The sequence below is a fragment of the Notamacropus eugenii genome, chromosome 7 (assembly GCF_028372415.1).
Source record: "Notamacropus eugenii isolate mMacEug1 chromosome 7, mMacEug1.pri_v2, whole genome shotgun sequence".
NCBI lineage: Eukaryota > Metazoa > Chordata > Mammalia > Diprotodontia > Macropodidae > Notamacropus > Notamacropus eugenii.
The window spans coordinates 61,231,387-61,252,976 of NC_092878.1; the positions used below are offsets into that span (position 1 = coordinate 61,231,387).

General features: G+C 36.8%; 1 protein-coding gene across 2 annotated transcripts in view; it reads right to left on the bottom strand.

Moving 5' to 3' along the window:
* Positions 1–4,396: 4,396 nt before the first annotated feature.
* The window catches only part of SPTLC2 (serine palmitoyltransferase long chain base subunit 2), a 171,541-nt gene continuing 154,347 nt past the window's right edge, over positions 4,397–21,590 (bottom strand). The window contains exons 10-12 of one of the 2 annotated variants that reach the window (XM_072623679.1): positions 12,173–12,308; positions 10,137–10,266; positions 4,397–5,798 (exon numbers count right to left, since the gene is read on the bottom strand). In XM_072623679.1, coding sequence (XP_072479780.1) covers positions 5,679–5,798; positions 10,137–10,266; positions 12,173–12,308 — 386 coding nt within the window. In that variant the 3' untranslated portion in view covers positions 4,397–5,678. The remainder of the gene's footprint in view (positions 5,799–10,136; positions 10,267–12,172; positions 12,309–21,590) is intronic. The other variant, XM_072623680.1, reaches the window with a different exon arrangement.

A 21,590-nucleotide genomic window follows, 5' to 3' on the forward strand; every position in this document is an offset into this window, starting at 1 on the left:
TCAATCCTTTTGTTCTTCCCACTAGAAAGCCTCTTTTCTAAACTCACAAACTTGAAGGATTTTAAAGAATGAAGCCAAAACTCATCTTTCTGAATATTTTATTGGGCAAAAACACAAATAGATTTGCATGAATTGTTCTTATCCCAGGCAGTTCCCCTTCAGGGTTTAACATGCACTTTTGAAGCTGAATGAACAGTTCTCTCCCACTGCACCCAGTTTCAGTCATCCAACAATTAAAAAAAATTAGATCATCTGACATAAAATACTTTATTTTTCAGTGGTAGAGGGGAATCAGTTACAAAAGCTTATTTAAAATGTTTCATATTTACAATCTATCCCCCTCTTCCCTCCAAGGGTATGGTATATATGTACATTAGAGGACTTGAGAGAGACAATTCCACCCCACTCCCTGCAATTCCACTTTGTTCTCTCCTCTATGGCAATGGAAAAATCTGGGCCACCAGACACCTCAGGTTCCAAAAAAGGCTGTTTCCCTAATTCTTTTACCCCTGTCTTCCTTATGCTAGCTGCCTTCATACAGAGAGGGATCATCAAGATTGTATGGGGATGTTGGTTGAAAGAGGTTGGGGTGATGTAACATACCATATGCTTCTCCTTTTATGCCAACCACTAGCCCATTTCCAGGTACTAGAACAAGACCCCTGTTCAAGGGAGGAAAAAACCAGTGCCCATACCAGGCAGTGAGAAGCCCTCCCGACTATTTTCTCTTTACTATCCAGGAATTCCTGGCCAAGTTACCAAGCTTTAGATGAAGGACTTGAATACAGAATGTTGCATCAAGCAAGTTTTGAACTGAATCGGGTCTCCTTAGGCATAGCAATATTCCCTGCTCATCCATGGAGATCATAGTAGAGGGACACACTTAGAAAGCAAAAGAGGTTGTTTCCTCCTTCCTTCTACCACTCCCTACCCCTCCGTTTGCTTAGCAAGAACAAAGCCGCAGCTATCACTTCATTAGGAACACAGCACCTGCAGTTTAAGAGTCACTGCATTCTTTAGGGTCAGTTAATGAAAACACATCATACCAAAAAGAATCACAGTTTAAGGCCATTTCTGATGTGCACTGTACAGTAAACAAAGTCTTCCTTGTCTGTCCCCTTCCCTACTTTCTTCTTTAAGTTTGGGATGGGATGGGAACAAGATAACTCTAGACTCACTAGTTACAAGGGTACAAAACAAAGCATTCTAGAGAAATGTGAGCCAATCCCTTTGGTTCCCTCCCCAAATCAGGCATTCAACCTACAGCAGGATATATTCAGGAAATTTGAGAGGCTAAAAACGACAGAAGAGGATACAACATCTTCTACAATATTAAATTCAACAAAAATCACTCCATGGCTCCGGGCATGATAAGGGAGAGAGACAGCTGCCAAATTCTGCGTATGTCGTGCACATGGCAATAGACTGGGAGTCTGAGAACTACATTTTGTATTAGTAAAGCTAAGAAGGGAGCAGACATGCTTGTCTATCTCAGGTAAGTGTGGTTCAGTTTCCTAGCTTGCTCAACTGAACTGCATGCTGTCAGATGTATCCCCATGTAAAATATTTAGCAGCCACACCTGAACAGTATTGAGTCTTCGAGTCTTGATTTTTATGTTCTCCCACTATATACTGATGCCCTGCCCTATTTTAACAGCATGGAATATTCAACACTAATCCATGAATCACACTGTGAATGACAACACACAAGGAAAAAGGACTTCTCTAGTTCCATTCATTTCATACCACGTGGGGTCAGGTTATGCAAACAGAAATTTCAAAATAATCACTTTACACATGGAGCGCCAGGAGAAGGAATAGTTAGATAGTGTCTTACCTGAACTGTAAGGAACAATAGCCCACCCAAGTACTATCCTATAGACAGTGAAGCCAGAGCTTCCCAATAGGAACCATGTTTCTTTGGATATTTTATGTCATGCCTCCACACTAATCCTAACCAAGACAGACTGACTAAACTATTTTTCTTCCCTACTTATGGCTTGATTAATAGGGTAGCACAGCCACTACATCCAGTATTGAGGGAGACAGTTTACTCACCAATTTGGAAGAGAAAGAAATGGAGGTAGCTGGATTGTACTTTAGAATTTTCTTTTAAAGGAATTAAGAAATTTCCTCATCACACTTTCTCCCTATATTCATGAACAGGCAGAAGAGGCATATATAGATTCTGGCAAATTGAGCTAGACAGATGATTATTGGTCAGAAAACATGGAGGCTATATTATTATTATTATATTAAGTTGGGAGGGGAATTTTAAAAAAGATGCCAGCCTATTAGAAACCTGAAAAAGTTGGGGCCAAATGCTTTTGGAGAGGCTCACATACCTGTACTCAATTTATAATAAAAAAAATTTCTGATTACTCATCCTAAAACACCATGAACAGTATACTGCCATACCAGCTTTCTTTGAGGGAAAGAAACTTAAAAAACTGGAAAAAAGGAGGGACTTGGGTGAGAAAAGAGGGTAAATGAAGAAAGCACAGTTCAGAGTGGCAAGTAGGGAGGGAAATTCCAGAAAGTAACACCCCTTTTCTTTGCCTCCAAAATGATGTTGAGAAGTGTTCATTTTCTTTTCACTTGGAAACATTACCCTAAGTGCCAAAGGTTCAATTAAGTGAACAAAACATTGTTGGGTCCTTGGACTGCAACTTCATAAACAGTTCCTTAAAGATCTAGAGCTAAATATGTTTTTACTGAAATGAAGAGGATTTCATCCAAAACTAAACAGAAAGTTCTCCAGGGTCCTACTCCTAAATGGAATCTCCCCAGGAATGCTTTGTGATCATTACATTTATTTGTGTTGAAGCAAGCACCCTGTGAAGTGTTTGGTGAAAGCATAAATGAAGACAGAAGACGTTACTCCCTCCACCCTTCCTACTTGTTCTACCTGATTTCACGTTGCTGGGTGTGTAGGGAGAACAGTTACTGGATTTGAATCCAACAACTTTTATTTCTCAGAGGGGAAGATTGGTTTGATGTGTACTCCAAATAGTATGAACTTCAAAACAGCTTAAGTCATTCACTGAAGAGATGGAGGGAGGAGAAGGGGAGGAGGTAAAGATGAGGAAAGGAAACAGCCTGTTCTTTAGTGCTTAACATAGTACTTTGGATCCCAGTCTTTGGTCATAATTGGTCATTAGATCAACCTTAAAGAGTCCCATCAGATGCCCACACCACAGTGGATCAGGGTGTCCTGTCATGACTGATGTTCCAGGTTCCATCTCATTGATCAATAGGTAGTCTTAATGATTTCAAAACAGTTAGCTGAATAAAGATCCCAGAAGTCTGACTACACCATAGGTATCACAGTATCAAGAAGGGAGAGAACCCATCATGTGTAATTCATTCTTCCATAGGTTAGAGTAAAATAGCAGTTTATCTTTTGGAAAGCATGAAATTCTGGATAATACAAGAGTTTTATCCCTTATAAGTAAAATCATACTTTAAATTTGTTTATGTTTATTCTACATTGTCATAATGTAGTAATATCAATTTTTAAAACTGGCCATAAAATGTCACACATTTTCATTTGCTTCCACCTCATGTATCCCAAGCTAAAACAAAAGATAGAAAAATGCACTGATCTGAAAGTCTATGTATGAGATTTTGGAGATTCTCTTCAACTGAAAGCAGAAATTGCTGCTTGTTATATTGGTGGTATCATGGGGAAGCACTCATTTAGGAAAAGCTAGTTGTTTACTTGGCTTTTGCCCTTCCTGTTACACTTCATTTCTTCACTTATATGTGTTATGTAAGTCTTTTTCACCTCCACTCAACTTTCTGCAAACTCAAAAAAAAAAAAAAAGCACAAAACCGTGGACTTTACCCAAAGGCTTTAAGTTTGGGTTATCAAGGAAATCAACGTATTTAATATACTAAAAACAAATAACAAACCCACTCCCCATCAACAGTATTTTTTTCTGCCTTCTACTTAACAACTTAGCATTTCTTCACAAACATACTTGATGACTTGCTGTCTGGATAGAATTTGAGATGAGAAACTGCCAGTAAAACAAATGGTTTCAAAATACACACACACAATACTTTTTCCATTCCTTTCCCAACCTCTCCTGAGATGTTTAATGGTCCCTTATCTTTTGGAAAGACAAGCTAACTCTGGGTATATAATAAAGCCGAGAATAATTTCCCTTTAGGCTTTGGTTAAAACAAGAATAGCTTCGGAATGGTGGTGTCCAGATTAGCTTTCTGGCTGTGCGATGCACATGAATTATATAAGCAGGCTCCTTGGCAGAGGGTCCAAGAAGCCCAATTCAGGAGAAGGATGCATTCTGAAACTCAGAAAAAAGGACAAAGGCTAGCTAACAAGGAAACAAGAAAGTTTCTCAGTGTCAGAAGCAGATTAAAATAACCAAAGTAACATGAATCTCTTTAATATAGTATGGAGAAGAATAAAGGAAAACTGATCAGGACATAACCAGAAGAAGGAAGTGGGCTTTTAAAAAGACCTAGTGTAGGAGCAATGTTAATCCTTTCATAGAAATATACTGAGTTGTTTCCAGGCAGAGAACTTATCCCTATTTTACTCCATCATTTTAAGTCCTGACTGGAAACAGCTTTTCCTGTGGACATCCACAATTCTGAGATATAGGAAGCAGCAAGAAAAAGATTCATAAACCGTGGTCAATTACATTAACAGTACTCTTCTCTGTGATCCTTTCAGCAGCACTCCTTTTACAAAATGCTGTCTCAGAGCCAACCAACCACCTGACAGTGTAGAACAGCTTTGTACACAAAACTCCAAAACAGGAAACTTGCCTTCACTAATAAGGGTCTCATTGGCAGAAGGAGATTAAATAGGAAAGGGATATGGCTCTCTCATAAATATTAAACATGCTTAATGGGGGAAAACTCTGTCCTGCTTGAACATACTCTAGGTTTATGAATATCATGAGGAAACACTTGATGGCAAAGTAAGAAACATCTGGTGGCCAGGATGAAAATGAATATTGGACAAAGTCTTGGAGGCCCATGGTCAGGGGAAATTACATAATGATCCTGTCAGCAACATTTGTTATCTTAAAAAAAAAATTAAAGCTAAATTTCAAGTGTTTAAACTTAAGACAAAACTAAAGAAAGAGAGCTTTGGTTGATTATCTGTCTGGTTAAATTAGGATTTAAACAAGAATAACTTTCAAGGACTGGATGGGAGATAAGTGGAAGGCACTTGCTTCCTGAGGAGGAGTGCACTGAATTCTCTTTGCAGGTACATTCTCTAACTGATAGCAGCAGCAGCTTGCAGAGAAGGGTTACCTGGGACCAGAGGAGCAGGAAAAGATGTGAGGGTAGGAAGTGGTTTATGGGGTTAGCCAAAGGCAGGCCAAGGTATCGTGATTTCAACAGGACAAGAGCTATAAAACAAAACTTTTTTTATCTTCCAAAAATGAGTGGGGGCGGGGGATAGGAAGGCAAAGAATAAGACACCTTTCTTTGAAGGAGAGACGCAGCAGAGGAAGAAGGTAAAAGAACTTCCACTATTTACAAAATGCCATTTGGGTTGAATGTGGTCACCTTCAGTGTTGTGAGAAAATGTCTTTTACATGAAGCAGCCACAGAAGTGTGGTTCCTAGACTGGGCTCAGAAAGGCCACATATTGTCCTGCATGTGGGAGGGTCTCCGTTAAAATCCCCCGAGAGGGCTCAATCTTCTGTCTCTTCATATGTTGTCTCATCAAAGGGCCGGTCCAACAGAGGCACCAATCGGTGACGGGAATACTTCAGCTGCAATAGGTCCCCAACTTCATTTATTTCCTTTAATGCCTGATGAGAATAAAGACAAAAAATGATCAGTCCAGTCAGCAGGATCCTTGCACATCTCTTTTGCCACAGTTGTTTATAGAGCACAATCTAACTGGGTGTGGCTGATGTTGATTTTTTTGGTTTGGTCAAAGAGTTTAGCATATTTCTAGAGCTCAGGACAGCTAGAAAAAAAAAAATCTCTTCAGTCACAACCAGCGAGATTTAGTCTCCTCTAAGGTGGGAACTATGTTTTTCTTTTGTAGGTCTCTAAAGTACCTAATGTACTGCTAGGCAGAGAATATACTATTAACCTCCATGTAGACCTGATATCAGAAAATCAGGATGTGTGTTGCTTACCTGGGGCAAGAATTTGGGATGTGGAGAACTTAGGAATACATAATCAAATCTACTGGCTGATATCATTCATTTTTTTCTTGGGATTAGTGAATTTTTGTAAGACAGGCACTGTTTTGTTTTTGTCTTTGTACTTCTAATTGTTAGCATGCTGCCTTGTACACAGTATGTATTGAATAAATATTTGCTGACTTGCTGAAACAAAGTTGAAAAGACAAAGAAACCAAAACCTCATTCACCAAATTGGTCAAAAATCATATTCCCTTCCCCCAAGGGTCCCACTAACAAACAGAATTAACATTTATTAATCACTTATTGTGTGATTACTATGAGAAGTACTACAGGAGACAACAAAGTTGAGATAAAACATGATTCCTGGCCTCAAGGATGGGGGATATATGTGAATAAAATATGAATTATATGATAATATAGGCTATTACATATTGTATGTATTTTTGTCAGAGCTGAAAAACCATGATATGTCAGGCCTGAGTGGAAAGGACATTCATTTGATTTGGACTTCAAAGGATGGCTAGGAATTCAACAGGAGAAGATGGGGAGAATATTTCAAAGATGAAAGTTTCAAATTAATAGTTAATATTTCAGTCTTTCTCTAAAGAATTAAGCTTCTCAATCAATTTCTGCAGTTAGTTTTTAATGTGTTGCAATCTTTTATTCATCTCTTCCTTTCTCACATTTGTCTGCCTTTATTTTCACAATCTCTAAATATTTGTTTTGTCTCATTCAATTTCCTTCTCCATACCTTTCTACCCTTACAGTTTTAAGGCTCAAACCAAGTGAATCTTTCCTCCCTATAAATGAGTAGATGAGTTAAGACAGTACTAGAAAATTTCCTAATCAGCTTTTGAATGCTACTGGTGCAGAGGAACTGACATGGTGGGGGCTTCCTCCAGAACATGGCAGCAAAAAGCATCAGACCTCGAGTAGGACATTCTCAAAATGGATGGCAAAATTATTTACTCTAAAGTCAGTGAAAGTCTGTGAAGTAAACAGAGGGGAGGGACTTTTGTTTCTCTTTACTCAGCACCAATCAAAGTAAGTTCTTAATAGATGATTTCTGAAAAAGTTGCACTCCCCCCGGCTTTTTGAAAACCCAGATGTTGATGCTTTCCTCTCTGGTAAAGATGTATGTATGCCAATGGTCCGGAAGTCTGGAGGCACTGTCTATTGATTTTTGATTTCTCTGAAAATTTGATTTTGATTTTTCTCTGATACCTGTGCTTCATTCAAGTGATTGTTAACCCCTCAAAGAAAAAAGTTAAACTCCGCTCTTGTGCCAAGCATTCCACATCCCAAAACTTACACCTTGTCTCAGGACCTTTTTGCTATATCTTTTAGGGGAGGCCAAGCTCCTCTGACTAAAATTTACCTTTAGTCTAGTACCTTATCCCTTGGAGTTGCTGAGTATCAACTAGCTAATCTGATCAGAGAAGAGCTGGAGCTACTCCTAGATATAAATGGCCTGCCTTTTGTGGCCCTAATGAGAGGTGATAGGGATATTTCTGGGCAGGCCCAGGCCCATTGAAGCCATATTCCACAATGTCTCCTTCCCCCTCACTAATCCCCAAGTTTTTACCAAATATGGGTTGAATGACTATCTTCCTTCTAACCCTGTGATAGCAACAATATTCTGAAAGATTCTGATTTTCATACCCTCTTCCTCCAAAGGATTAACTATTAGTCACTACAAAAGACATCAATTGTTAAACTGAACTATTTATTTTAGATAAATAGGAATGTTTCTTTTAAAACTAGAAAAGAGAAAAATAAAATAGTTCCTCCAAGCTTCTTAGACTGAGCAGAAAGACATTCTTTATTCCAAAATGGAGAAAATGGGAGGTTACTAAAAGCTGAACTTTGCCATAAGAACAGTGGGCACCTTTGAGAAGATATTGAACTAAAAGCTCCATATGGAAACAATTTAAGTTTGAATTTCATCTGGGAAAGTCCATTAAGCATTTTTTCCTAAACTCTGATTTAGGAATTTATTAATTTAAAAAGAAAAAGACCACGTGACTTGCTAAGACCACAAAGGAAATGGCATTTGTGAACTCTGACTTCAGAAGAGTGTAATATTTTTCATCACCATAAAATGAAAGAAAAAACCCACACTGGCCCAAAGGGATACAGGTTTCAAGGTTTCCCTCTGATCCCATGCCAAATATTTCAGGCAAGGAAGTTCTATTTACATAAAACAGCTATAAATTGTAACTGAAAACTAATGCCTATTGCGTGGGTTTATTTAATAAGAACAGAAATAAGGAAGCATTACATATATGTCACCATTTAATAACAAATAGTCTACCCTGAACTTCTGAATCACTGGATAGAATGGTTTCTTAGGAAAACACCATGCTGTTAATGATAGGGTTGAATGTAGTACACTGGAGGAGGGAGTATTCCAGATAACCCTCCCACTGGCTGGTCCTCTCCTCTTCCCTTTATTCTTTTATTCTGGAATATCTGCATTGCCTTAGAGGTGGTCAAGCTCACTTAGGAACGATGATTTCAAGTACTTTTAAGGTAACTCTTGCTTTAATCAGGAAAATCACCAAAACGACATTCTACTTATATCACCTCAACTAGGGAGAAAGGAAGATCGTATCAGAATTAGAAGTAAATGAACTATGAGAGTCCCATCCCAGTTGTTCCTAAACAATATCCTTGAAATATAAATAAATAGGCTATGAAAGTTAATGAAATTTAACCCCTTAAAACAAATCTGAGTTATGCAACTTTGTTAGAAAAAGTCATTGTTCACAGAGTAAGTAATCTGAATTTTATTTTTATTTTATTTCATAATAGGCTTACCCATGAGAAGAGCCTATTTCCATTAAAGACCATGAAATGTGAACATTTCAAATGCAATTTAAAAATGTATCGTAAGGTTTAAGATTAACTGAATGTTTCCAGATATATGAAAATTTATGGAAAGACCACTTCTCTCAATTACCTCACTAGTTCACCTTCTACAATTTCCACAACTGCACCAGAAATTGGACAGTTATACTGGACAAGTCTAAACTGTTTCCCAGAATTGGTCATATTTTTCACTATAGCCACAGCAGTATCAGAAGTGTGAAATGCACTCTTATAATCCCGCTTAAAAGGAAAGTACAAGGGCAAACCAGAATATCAAATGCAACTAACTTACTTAAAATCTAGCATGAGGCATTAAATTTACATAAGCTTGGAGTTCAATAATTCCCATTCCCCTCACCTTATGTCTTTATAGAATGGGAGGCTATAGTATTCCCAAGGTAGGGTCCAGAAACTGGATTAAAGAGACCACAGAAATTGGAGTCACTGAGCTAAACTCAAAGTTAAATAAGGTAGCTGCCAAATGTAAGAACTTACAAAAAAAGCATATTTGTAAAGATTCTAGTAATTTTGCTTTGTTGATGTTAGAAAAGAGATCTTTAAAAAGCCCTAAAATTTTGGAAAATTTTAAATGTAAAGTAAGTGGCTGCAACATTACAGACAATTTCTTCCTCTCAAATGCTCTTTAGGATTAACGGAACTGCAGCTAATTATAGGAAGTATTCAATATTGTATATAAGAAAGGACTTAGGTCTGGGAGTCAGGCCATTAATGTTGAAGTCTCATCTCTACCACTAAACTAGTGAGTGGTCTATTATGGAGCATATTACTTCAACTCCGTTCAAATTAAGGGGATGGATTAAGATGAGGATGACCAGAACAGAAGGAGACTCAAAATTATGTCATCTCTGGATCCTTTATGAGAACAAGGGAACATGTTCTTCAGGTATCTGAATATCATCCTGTTTGTCTGATCTAAGGAAGAAAGAATTAGGAGAGAAATGTAAAGAGTTGTGTATCAGCACCATCTGTGTTGGACACAACTCAAACTGAGGTACAAAAATGAATGAATTAGGGTAATTTTACAAATAATTCCATTATACCTAGGTTCATGTAAGACATAATTATCATCATTGTAAATATGCCCAAGACTGGGAAACTTACAGTATCAAGTATTTCTTTGGTATGTGCTGCTGATAAGCAAAATCTAGCTCGGGATTCAATAATTGGGGTAGCAGGAAATCCCACCACAACCACACCAATGTTCCGCTTCAACATCTCCCGTCCAAATGCACTAAAAGGGGAAAAAACAAGGAAGAAAGTCAGGAGGAAAAAAAAAAAGAATAAGGTTCTCAATGTCCTGAACTGTGCTACTTTTTGGTGGACTGTGCACTAGAGATTACTTTGAATCACCCATTGCCTTCTTTTAGCGGTAGAATTGACAGGATACCAAAGCTTCTTTTGTTCATTCCTCAAGGTGGTCTTACCCCAAAATGGTTTCACTCATAAAGTTGAAAGATTATATTTGGCAGAGACAGGGGTCTTCTAGCAGGGCTGGTTTAAATGGATTTGCAACATGACCTATATCTTTCTGATATACTACAGTGACCCACAGGGCTCAAATGAACCCAAGTCTAAACCCTGGGCCTTGGAATAAGAGGCTTGCAGATTTCCCACTCAGTGGGTGATTGAGTTATTGCCCAGAAGACAGCTAGCTCTAACAGGGTTGTTTCTGCTAAACTTGAGTTTTTGGTCAATTGGCTCAGCCCCTAAAACTGAAAATGATTCCAGACTCTGAACTTCTTTGATTAGCTTGAGAACAAGGTTGCCTTTGAAATTAAGCTCTTCCTTTTGTTTGCAGGGTCAGTCCATCATCACATAGTTCTGTCTAATCTCCCCTCCACTCCAAGCCAAGCTGGTAGTAGAGGCCAGTGGTGTCAAACCCAAATAGAAACAGAACCACAAAACTGTACGTAAGGATCCCCATGAGTACACAGTAATTCAGAGAACCAGGTAATAATATTATCTATGTTTCATTTCATCTTTAAATTTAGTTTGTTAGATAATTCTCAGTTACATTTTAATCTGATTCTGCTTGCATTCCACAGTGTTGTGACAGCAACATGGCTAACCTCTGGTATAGGCGATCGATTCCACATCTAAATTTTGTCTAAGAAGAACCTTGGATCAAATATCCATGGAGACTTGGGTGTTTGCTTAAGTAAGCTATTCTTTTTTCTCTTCTTCATGCTGAAGGAGCACAGTTTAAAGACAAACAACTTTTCTTTTTAAGCTGTTCAAACTTCTTTAGAATGAAAAAATTTTGTTCTTTACAAGTCCTTTAACAGCAGCACTGGTCAAGACCTTATCCAGCTGACTGCTCTCTAGCATTTGTAGTGTTAATACTCTGTAATAGGAGTAAAAAATAGTGAGGAATGTCTCACTATTATATTGATGTAAAAACATCTTATTTTGCTCAACCTATTCCCGTAACCCCATTTATTTCTTTATTTCATTCTAGAGCTTCATTGTTTTTCTCTCTCTGTAAATAAATGTGTTATAATTTATGTAATTCTATGTATCTTTCCAGAATAGTTTAGATGTAGTTCTATCTGAAGACAGGCAGCTGGGCTAGATGACTCAAGGTCCATACAAGCCTTGGTTAGCTATGCTAGGTGCGCTTAAATACAGTCTTATTATAGTAGTAACTCTGGAAATCATACCTGCAAGCTGCATAGATTTGAAAAGTGCTAATGCAACAATGCTGCGAGGTAGGTAGTATGAATATTATAGTCTTTACTTTAAAGAGGAATAAAATGAAGTTCAGAGGAATAATAGAATACTGGCTGCGCTGTCCATGGCTATTAAATGGTAGAAGCCAGATTTTGTACCTAGAGCTTATCTCAATTTCAGGGTTCTTTTTATTACATCACAGTGCTTCCCCAAACATCCCAACACCAAAACAACTACTGAAGTTCGATAAATACAGCAATCAACAATCACTTGCTGAATTAATAAATTATTAACTCTGAATCTACTAAGTTTGTAAGAACTTCAGAAAGTAGAGGCTATTTTGCTTATGTTAATAAGCAGCTAAAGAATTTCCCCAACAGCATATACTCTAGAAAATAATATATCTTCTCATACTAATTGCTTGAAGTTCAGAGAGGGCCTTTCCAATAGGCTGTTCTATGACTTACCCAATTTTAGCTGGCATATACAGCATCAAAGGCACCACAGGGGAATCTTCATTTCCATAGATGATGAAGCCCATTTCCTTCAATCGCCTTCTGAAATACCTAGTGTTTTCAGCTAGCTGTTGCACACATTCTTTGCCTAGAAAACATTGAGGAAAAACATACACAAACAAAATCACGAACAGATCAAGGATTATCCCTTAAAATAGTGTTATCTTCCTTTGGACTTGATTCAGAACCAATGGACCAGTGTGACTCAGTAGACAGTATGCCACACTTGGGAGTCAGAATTGGGTTTCAGGACTGCCTCTGATACTTACCAGTTATGTGTCCATGAATAAACAAACCCCTCCACCTACCTCTCTAAACCTTTTTCTTTTCATGTGTAAAAGGGAAATAGCCATACCTATAGCACCTCCCTCATATGGCTGTTATGAGGCTTAAATGAGCTAGATGATGGATGTAAAGCTCTTTGCAAACTTGGCAGCACATATAGATGTCACTATGGTATTTGTGGACAGAGCTGGTCCTCTAGGAATGATGTGGGTTTTGAGCACACAGGCACTTAGCATAGTGCCAGAACATAGTATGTGCTTAAAGAAGTTTACTGACTGAATGACTGACTCAAGAATGAAGAGGATTTCTGAAGGATGGTAAAACTAGGAGGATACTGGCAGCATCTGTGCTAACTTGAGTTCTTCTGGTTAACTGAAAAACTCATAACAATGTGATTTTCTCTATTAATAATAATTGACCCAATTCATTTTCATTTTTCAAAACAAAAAACATTTCTTTTATCTGTACTCGACATAACAACAAATACCTTGTGTGACAACATTAATATGGCTCTGTATCTTCTTCTGCAGCAGACTGCCCCCAAAATCATCTTTTCTAATTTTCCATATTTCCCCACCAACTAGTTTTTTCCTTGTTGCCTTACAAACATGCCCAAATTTCCCCTACCCAGCAGGAAATCTTCACTGGACCCTATCATCCCTATCTGTCCTACATCATCACTAAATCCCTAGAAAAAGCTGTCCACTCATTGCCTCCAACTTCCTCTTCTAAATCTTTTGTAATTTGTCTTCTGACTTCATTACTCAATTGAAACTGCTCTTTCTACAGTTACTAATAAGCAATCTTAACTGCTAAATCTATTGGTCTTTTTGAAGTCCTTATCCTTTTATTTTTACCTTTCAGTAGCATGTGACACATGACTGCTCCTTTCCTCCTGGATACTTTCTTCTCTCTGAGGTTTCATAGAACTGCTATCCCTTGGTTCTCCCTCCTACCTACTGCCCCACTCCTTTACTGGTTCTTCTTTGCTCTCATACCCTCTGTGGGTATTTCCCAAGGCTCTGTCCTGAGCTATCTTCTGTTCTCACTTTATATTCTCTCGCTTAGTGGCCTCATCCACTTCTAGGGTTTACTTATAACTTCTATGCTCAGGTAAGTAACTATGGAAGAGAATGTAAAGAAATGTTACATTTGAACTAAGACATGGTGAATATAGTAAGGTAGCATGTAGAATATACTTTTCAAATGTCCTGCCCTTCACCTTTTAAAAGACTTACAAGTGATATACCACGTAAAGTGGCCCTATTTCTTGAAGCAGATGTATCTATAATCTGGTATTATTATCCTGAATTCCAGCAAGGGGGAGGGAAGGATAATAGCATTCCCATGGAAAAAGGAATCAGTCACAAGAATGAACATCAACAAGCTCAGAAAAGAAATGAACTAATTGGTTAAGAAGGTTAAAGTACACTGATATTTAAACTTGCCACCCTTCAAATATTTAAATCCAGAATTTCTTACGTAATATACAGTTGTTCACTGACTAATTAATACCCCCTAAAGAGTAGGTTTATTATGTTTTTTATATACACGGTTATACATGTACTTATTACACTAACAATTTACACAAGACATGAAACATTTTTTTGGAATACCAGAAACATTTATAGGTTGAGATACAAATCAATATCCTTTTAGATATGATCTAAAGAGGCGGGGGAGAAGGGGATATCAGACAATACACCACACCTCTGAAATAAAAAAAGTGGCTAACCTTCTACAAAAGCAATGCACTATTTTGCTTGTTGCATCTTTCACAGGACCCTTGTGAAAGTTCCCTAAGCTCACTATTTTAAGCAGAGCATAATTAGCCGAAGTGACGAGAGATTTTCCCAAGTTGACCTTGAAGAATTTGCAGGCTAGCTTGAAGTAAACTGAGGTCATACATATGTATACTATGTGGCACATAGAAGGCATTTTTCCCCTTAGGGCCCTTACTATTCTCAATTTTGAACATCCACTGGTAACTCAGATAGGTAAAAATGTGGAGTCCAGATTTCATTACTCTGTTTAGTCAGTGTAAGGCATATAAAAAGTACAGCTTAGTGTTTTGTTCTATGGAAAAATCCACACACCTTCCTCTTTTACAGCTTGAGAACAGAAGACAATTGAGCAACAGAACTTGGATTCCACCACAATAGTAAACCAGTCTTATGCCAAAGGTTTTCCTTACACACAAGATCAACTCCCTTTACAAGGGAATCCTCCATGAATATTTTACCCCATGGCTCTTATAACAGAAACTGCCTGTCAACACAGTAACTCCTATATAAAATTTATGCAATTAGACAGATTCTTCCCATATGGACTCACTCCTAAAAAGCACAGGAAACTTTCCTGAAAATTAAAAAAAATGTATAGATGGAACAAGTAGGGGGTAGTAGAAAATACTTTTTCAAAGTAGATTAAAACTCAAGCTCTTTTTTCACACAGGGAAGAACACATATCAGGGGGACAGTGCTAAGTAGAAAAGTCTGGAATCATCTCCTAACTAAAGAGTTTCATCTACAACATGACATTTCTTTTCAGAATTGTTCTCTCAGTCATTTTGTGCAGCTCAAAGAATATTTAGGTGAGTTACCTTAAGTACCTAGGAGTAGCAAAATACTTGTCTTTCTTCTGAAGATTGTTTTGCCACCCACTCACCAAAGGATAATATTTCAAGGGGCATTTTATCTACCTTTCTTCAACATGAATGAACTGCTTAGTCTGATTCCTTAATTGCAATAAAAGTTATACCACATATTTCAGATTTGTCTTTAACAGTAATGATCCACTCTTTCCTGAAGCTTCATTATTTTCCCCAAAGAGAGTCAAAGTTCTTCCCTTATGTTTTTTATCAAAATTTAAGGCAGGTTCAGATAATATCAAAATTAAGAGACTTAGAAAGCATCATCACACTGAAACAGGTGAAAAGACAAACAGATAATGGAAACGGAAGAAGAATGGTGAAAACTCAATATAAGCAATGGTCTATTTGGACCATGTTCATAAAAGCAAGAATGGGATGGTCAATTTTAGTATTCAATAAAACTGACCTCAAATAAAAATTTATGAAAAACATGAATCCCACTGAGGAAAAAATGTTAGAGGAGGACACATATAGAACCAGAAAAGTTTGACTATATGAGATTTAGTTCAACTATCATTTTGGCAAAGATTTAAAATGTAAATAAACACTTTTCTGAAAAAACAAGCAAATCTCTCTGAAATATGAACTGGCAATCATTTCATTCAAAGACAAGCTTCCATTCCTAAAGCACTTTACCAAATACAAAATGTATCCATACTTATTATTTCACTTGCTCAACAATCCTATAGGAGTTAGTAAAATATAAGGCACCTTATCTACCAGGGAGTTCTATCAGCATAAATAATACGTAACTCCAGTGACTTATTAAACAATGTTAATAGCAAACCAAGCTCTTCAGGTATGGGATAGAACTCTGCATATAATGGGATTTTATTTGATCCTTTAGGTGATAAAAAAGCCACTGAAATTTACTGAGTAGATGAAGAGGAAATGACACGGCAGACCTGTGATTTAGAGAAGTATTACTTTAGCAGCTGAGTGGAGGATAGACTATAGTGGGAAAAGATTTGTGCCAGGCAGACCAATTAGTAGGCTATTGCAACAGTCTAGGAGTGAAGAGATCAGACCCTAACCAGGGTAGTGATAGTATCAGAAGAGAGATGCTGTTGTAGCTGAGTTTGTTTCATTGGTGTTAAGACTCTTCATGACCCCATTTTGGAGTTTTCTTGGAAAAGATACTGGAGTGATGTCATTTCCTTCTCTACCTCTTTTTACAGATGAGAAACTGAAGCAAATGTGACTTGATTTGAACTCATGAAGACGCATCTTCCTGGTTCCAATTCCAGTGTTCTGTCCACCACCACAAAGGTGAAAGTGACAGGTCCTGGCAATAGACTGGATACAGTTGAGGATGATACCTTGGTAGAGGTTTTTGGGGAAAAGATAATAAGTTTACTTTTGGTAATGTTGAGCTGAAGATATCAATAGAACATCCAGTTTGAGATGTGTATTATGTAGCTGGAGATGCAGGACTGAAGTGAAAATAGTTGGAAAAATTGGGGTCTTTGAAAATTACCTGCATACCACTACTTTTACACCACCACCATCACCACCACCACCACAATTACTATCAGCAACAAACATTTACAAAGAACTTACTATGTGCCAGGCAGTTTGCTAAGTGCTTTACAATTATTATCTCATTTGATTCTCACAAACCTGGGAAGAAGGTGCTACTATTATCCCCATTTCACAGATGAAGAAACTGAGGCAGACAGAAATTAAGTAACAAAGCTAGTGTCTGAGACCACATATGAACTCAGATCTACTTCACTCCAGGCCCAGGATTTTTATCCATTGCACCACTTAGCTGTCCAAAAATATCAGAATTAAAATAATCTAGCAACTTTATTAGAGAAAAACTACCAAATGACAAATGTTAACAGCAAGACCTCTAGTTTTTTTACAGAAAATTTAAAAAAAATTTATTTTAGTCCATTTTTTAAAGTAAGAAGACTATATAAGTTACATCTGAATATTCTTTATCAAGAGAGTTTGGTAAGAAATTCAAGGCTATTTACACACTACATTTAGAGAAATGTTTATAACACACCTAAAAGGTGAGAAAGGAACTGGGGATAGAAAGAAATAAATTATGGTGTCAATTAAAAAACAAGGGAAGAAAACTTCCAACAATCAGGGTGGGGGTAACAGCAGAAAAAAAATATGCCACCTACTTTCTAAGGAGCTAGTATAGTATATAAGAGTGCTATATTTTAAAGATTTGGGGTAAGATTCTGGCTCTGACACTTGATGTCCAAATAACATTAGGGAAATCATCTTAACTCTCAAAAATTTTAGTTGCATCATTTTCAAACTGAGGGTGATTAGATGATTTTTGGAGGTCTCTTCCAACTCCTATACTGTTCCCAAACATTAGGATCTTAAATTACTAACCAGTATTGGTGATCTTAGTATTGATTTTTATATCAATAGCATGATCCTTTAATAGCTTTTGATTAGATTTTGGTGATAAGTGTTTAATTGTGACTAGATTTCCAAGCTGAATATAATTTGAAGATTTCCAGTTACATTAGCTCTCTCATATCTCATAGTCATATAATTCTATAGCTATAAGGAGAAGGCTGCTCATAATATTCTACCTGAATCAAGTGACATAAGTGATCCTAGACAGAATAGGTCGTAGCTATTTTTCATGGAAGGTTCTTGAAAATCTATGTAGTTGATATAACTATCACTAGTGCAAAATTAATAGTGCAAAATAAAAATTTGCTTTTCAAAAACATGTACTTTTGACGTGTGCTCACTTGTTTAAATTTTAGTGTAATTTTCCATTTAACTAGTTATGGCTAAAATAGTCAATTGTTTTTTTTTGTATAGCTTATATCACAGTCAACAAAATGTACGAGTCTGGAACTTCAAAAATAACATTCCGGGTGTTGATTGAAATCTTCCGAGCTACCAATGACATTTATACAAATGATGCACAATCAGAGTTAATCCTCTAATTCACTTTATAATCTACTGCAGCAACTCCTAATCTTTACAGATTTCCTGGATGAGCTGATATAATCTGCCTAGGGGTAGAGAAATCACTGGTACCCCCTCCAACATGTATTTTCCAATTAAGTGCATTTGGCTAACTGAATCTGGAAACCAACTAAAGAACCTTCTTTTTGCTGATTTCCCCCCTCAAAGGCACCAGTATGAAAGTAGGCAACAGGTAGCACATGAGCTTCCTTAACTGGGAAACACCTTAAGAGTGGCAGATAGCCCCACAGAACTGGACAAATGTTTAAACTCATTAGCTTCAGCTGTGTGCACAGAGCAAGAAAGCAAAATCAGATCTGTGCACACCAAAGTGTAAAACAAGCTGCCTCAGCTACCTTGGGGTCTAACATGACAGAAAGCAGCCGAAGGAAGAAGACAGAGGAAAAATCAATCTTTTTATTACCATTTAAATATGCCTGTTACAATGTTTTACTATGCTTCAAAAACATATTCGTTGTTTTCCTGGCATATCAAGTAATTGGACTGTCAATATTTTACATTAGTCACCTCCATTACCTGTTTTGTTTTTCAAGCCGCACTGCTCAGCTATAATATCTGTACTGCTGAACATTTTTATATACTAAAGGCCCTATTTCTGTACATTTTTAAAGCTTTTCCCTAATATTTTATCTATTCTATGCAGATAAAAAAGGAACAGATTTCACACAATGTGGTGTTCATTTCAAAAGTATTATAAAAAATGAATAAACTAAAATGTAAGGGAAAATAGGAAATCTGATTCCTCTGTTTATAAAGTCACGTTTGTTTTTGCTGATCTTGAAACTGAATACCAGGTATCTTAAAGACCTTTCACACAAGGATTTATAATGGTAAATTCAAATTGCCCTTTAAAGACAAATTTCAGTTGTTTTGCAGAATATATTATTCTGTCTATTTTGAATGAACTCTCAATACATATTTTCTTTATAGTAGTGAAAGGCCCACTAAAACCAACTCCTTATTTCAAGAAGAAAGCTCTTTTTTAAAAAAAGAAAAACTATCTTATCATAAGTGACCCAAAGGTAACTACCCTCTTAGTCTTCTGAAAAGACATTTTACAGTCTTAAGGCTAATGCAAGAACATACTGATGGGAATTGAATTCATGGCATCCTTGTAGGGTTGCTATGGTTTTTACTAAGAAAGCAGTGACCCAGTCTTTAAACCTAAAAGATTTTATTAGTCTTCTCTTGAAGTTGAAACTTTCAGCTTTAAAGAATGGGTCCCTGCTTTGTTTGTTTGTTTTCTTTTTAAAGCAATTTCAAAGCCTGGATTTACTTGATGAGGGATTAGATTTAGGTGGTTAACTATTGTTACCATTTACAGATGAAGTACTGTATGCAAAGTATACTGTGGACAAATTTAGATATTGTGAAGATGGTATATACAAAACAAGCATACAGTTTATATTAGGAGATAAAGAATAAAACCAGCCCTTTCAATTTCCACCACTTAAATTTGTATCAATTTTATTTATCCAGATACAAAGGTTTTACATTAAAACAACATACAAGGAATTGATACAAATATTTAAGGGAAACACTTTGTAATGGATAAATGTTCAAAAAAAATTCCAAAAGTAAACAAATGACAAATAATCCCTTGGAAAAAAAGTCCACTCTCAAAATTTTGGGAAGATAGTGGATGAAGATGTTAACTTTAAAGGGGAACACACCTCTGACTACATCAAATAAGCAAATAAAGTGTCCTTACGTGTAGCACACTCATCCATGATAGGAACGATAATTGAAAGAATTTACCCCAAGGTAATTATTACAGAAAAAATAAATGAGAAACAATTCACTAGCCTATTGCTCCTGTTTATCCTGCCTAAGAGTTCATCCTTCTACAGCTTCACAGAGTATCCTTTTTGGCAGAGGCAATTTAAGGCACAGAATTTTGGAGGGAGGTTTCCCCTGGAACACTGCCAAAGGGTTAACTTCAAAAGTCTCTGCCTAAAAACTGCAGCCATCACAAAGCATGCTAGTTTAGCACTCCTACAGATATAAAGGGGAGGAAAGGAACAAGGGTGTAAGAGTGACAGGAGAGACAGAATTTCAATTTGCCTGCAAAAGGGGTCTCCCTTGCCCAAGTCACTGTGTCTTGGCAGAAATCTGTGAGCCAGCCTTTAATAAAATACGCATTCATTTATGTTCATTTTTTAAAAGCATAGACATTGAAATCTCCTTTCTTTACAGAGTCAAAGGTATATATTTAAAATCAAGGAAGATTCCCCTCTGGAGGATATATAAGGGATATGGATAAGAATTGCACAGAATGAGGAATGAATGGATTAAATGAGCACCACAGAGAAAAGAGGGTAACAGGATCATAGATTTAGCTGTAGAACCTCATAGCTTTTCTAATCTAACCCCTTCATTTTACAAGTGAGGAAAATGAGGTCAAGGAAGGTAAAATGATTTGCCTAAGGTCACCTAAGCAGTAAGTGTCAGGGGCAGGATTTAAACTCTTTCTCAGAGATTATAAAATCATGGAAGTATCCAAGTAGTTACCCTCTCGGGGTTATAGTGAGGTTCAGATAAGATAACATATATAACACTCTGCAAGCTTTAAAGCGCTATACAAGTATCAGCTATTATTACCGGAAGCTAGTCACATGATGCTTGTCCTCTATTACAAAATGGAACTAGGCATACTTTTAGAAAAACATATTTTCCCCCAATTACATTTAAAAACAATTTTAACATTCATTTAAAAAAGTTTTGAGTTCCAAATTCTATCCTTTCCTGCTTCTCTTGCCCCTCCTGAGACAGCAAGTAATTGGACATAGTTATACATGTGCAATCATGTAAAACACAGTAAATAAAATTCCATACTAGTCATTTTGTGGAACGAAAAAAAGAAAGAAGGAACAAAAAGGAAGGGAGGAAGGAAAGAAGGAAAAAGAAAGAGAAAAATAGATTGGTTTGGTTTATATTTAGATATCACTCTTTCCCTAAAGGCAGATACCCTTTTTTCCTCATGAGTCTTTTGAGATTGTCTTGGATCACTATATTGCTGAGAACAGCTAAGCCATTCTCAGTGGTTCACAGCATAATATTACTGTTACTGTGTACAATGTTCTTCTGACTTCGTATTGCATCAATTCATGTGAGTCTTTCCAGGTTTTTCTGACATCATCCTGCTCATCATTTTTTACAGCACAATAACGTTCTATTACATTCATACACCACAACTTGCTTAGTCATTTCTCAATTGATGAGTATCCCTCCAATTTCCAATTCTAAGCCACCACAAAAAGTACTACTATAAATATTTTTGTATAAATAACTCACCCTATTTAAAATCTCTTTGGGGTACAGCAGTGGTATTGCTGGATTAAAGGGTATGCACAGTTTTATAATCTTTTGAGCAGAGGAACTAGATATATTTAAACAACAATGGATACTTGAAGAAAGATACGCGAGGAAAAAGAACAGGATAGAATATGCCTAGATTGA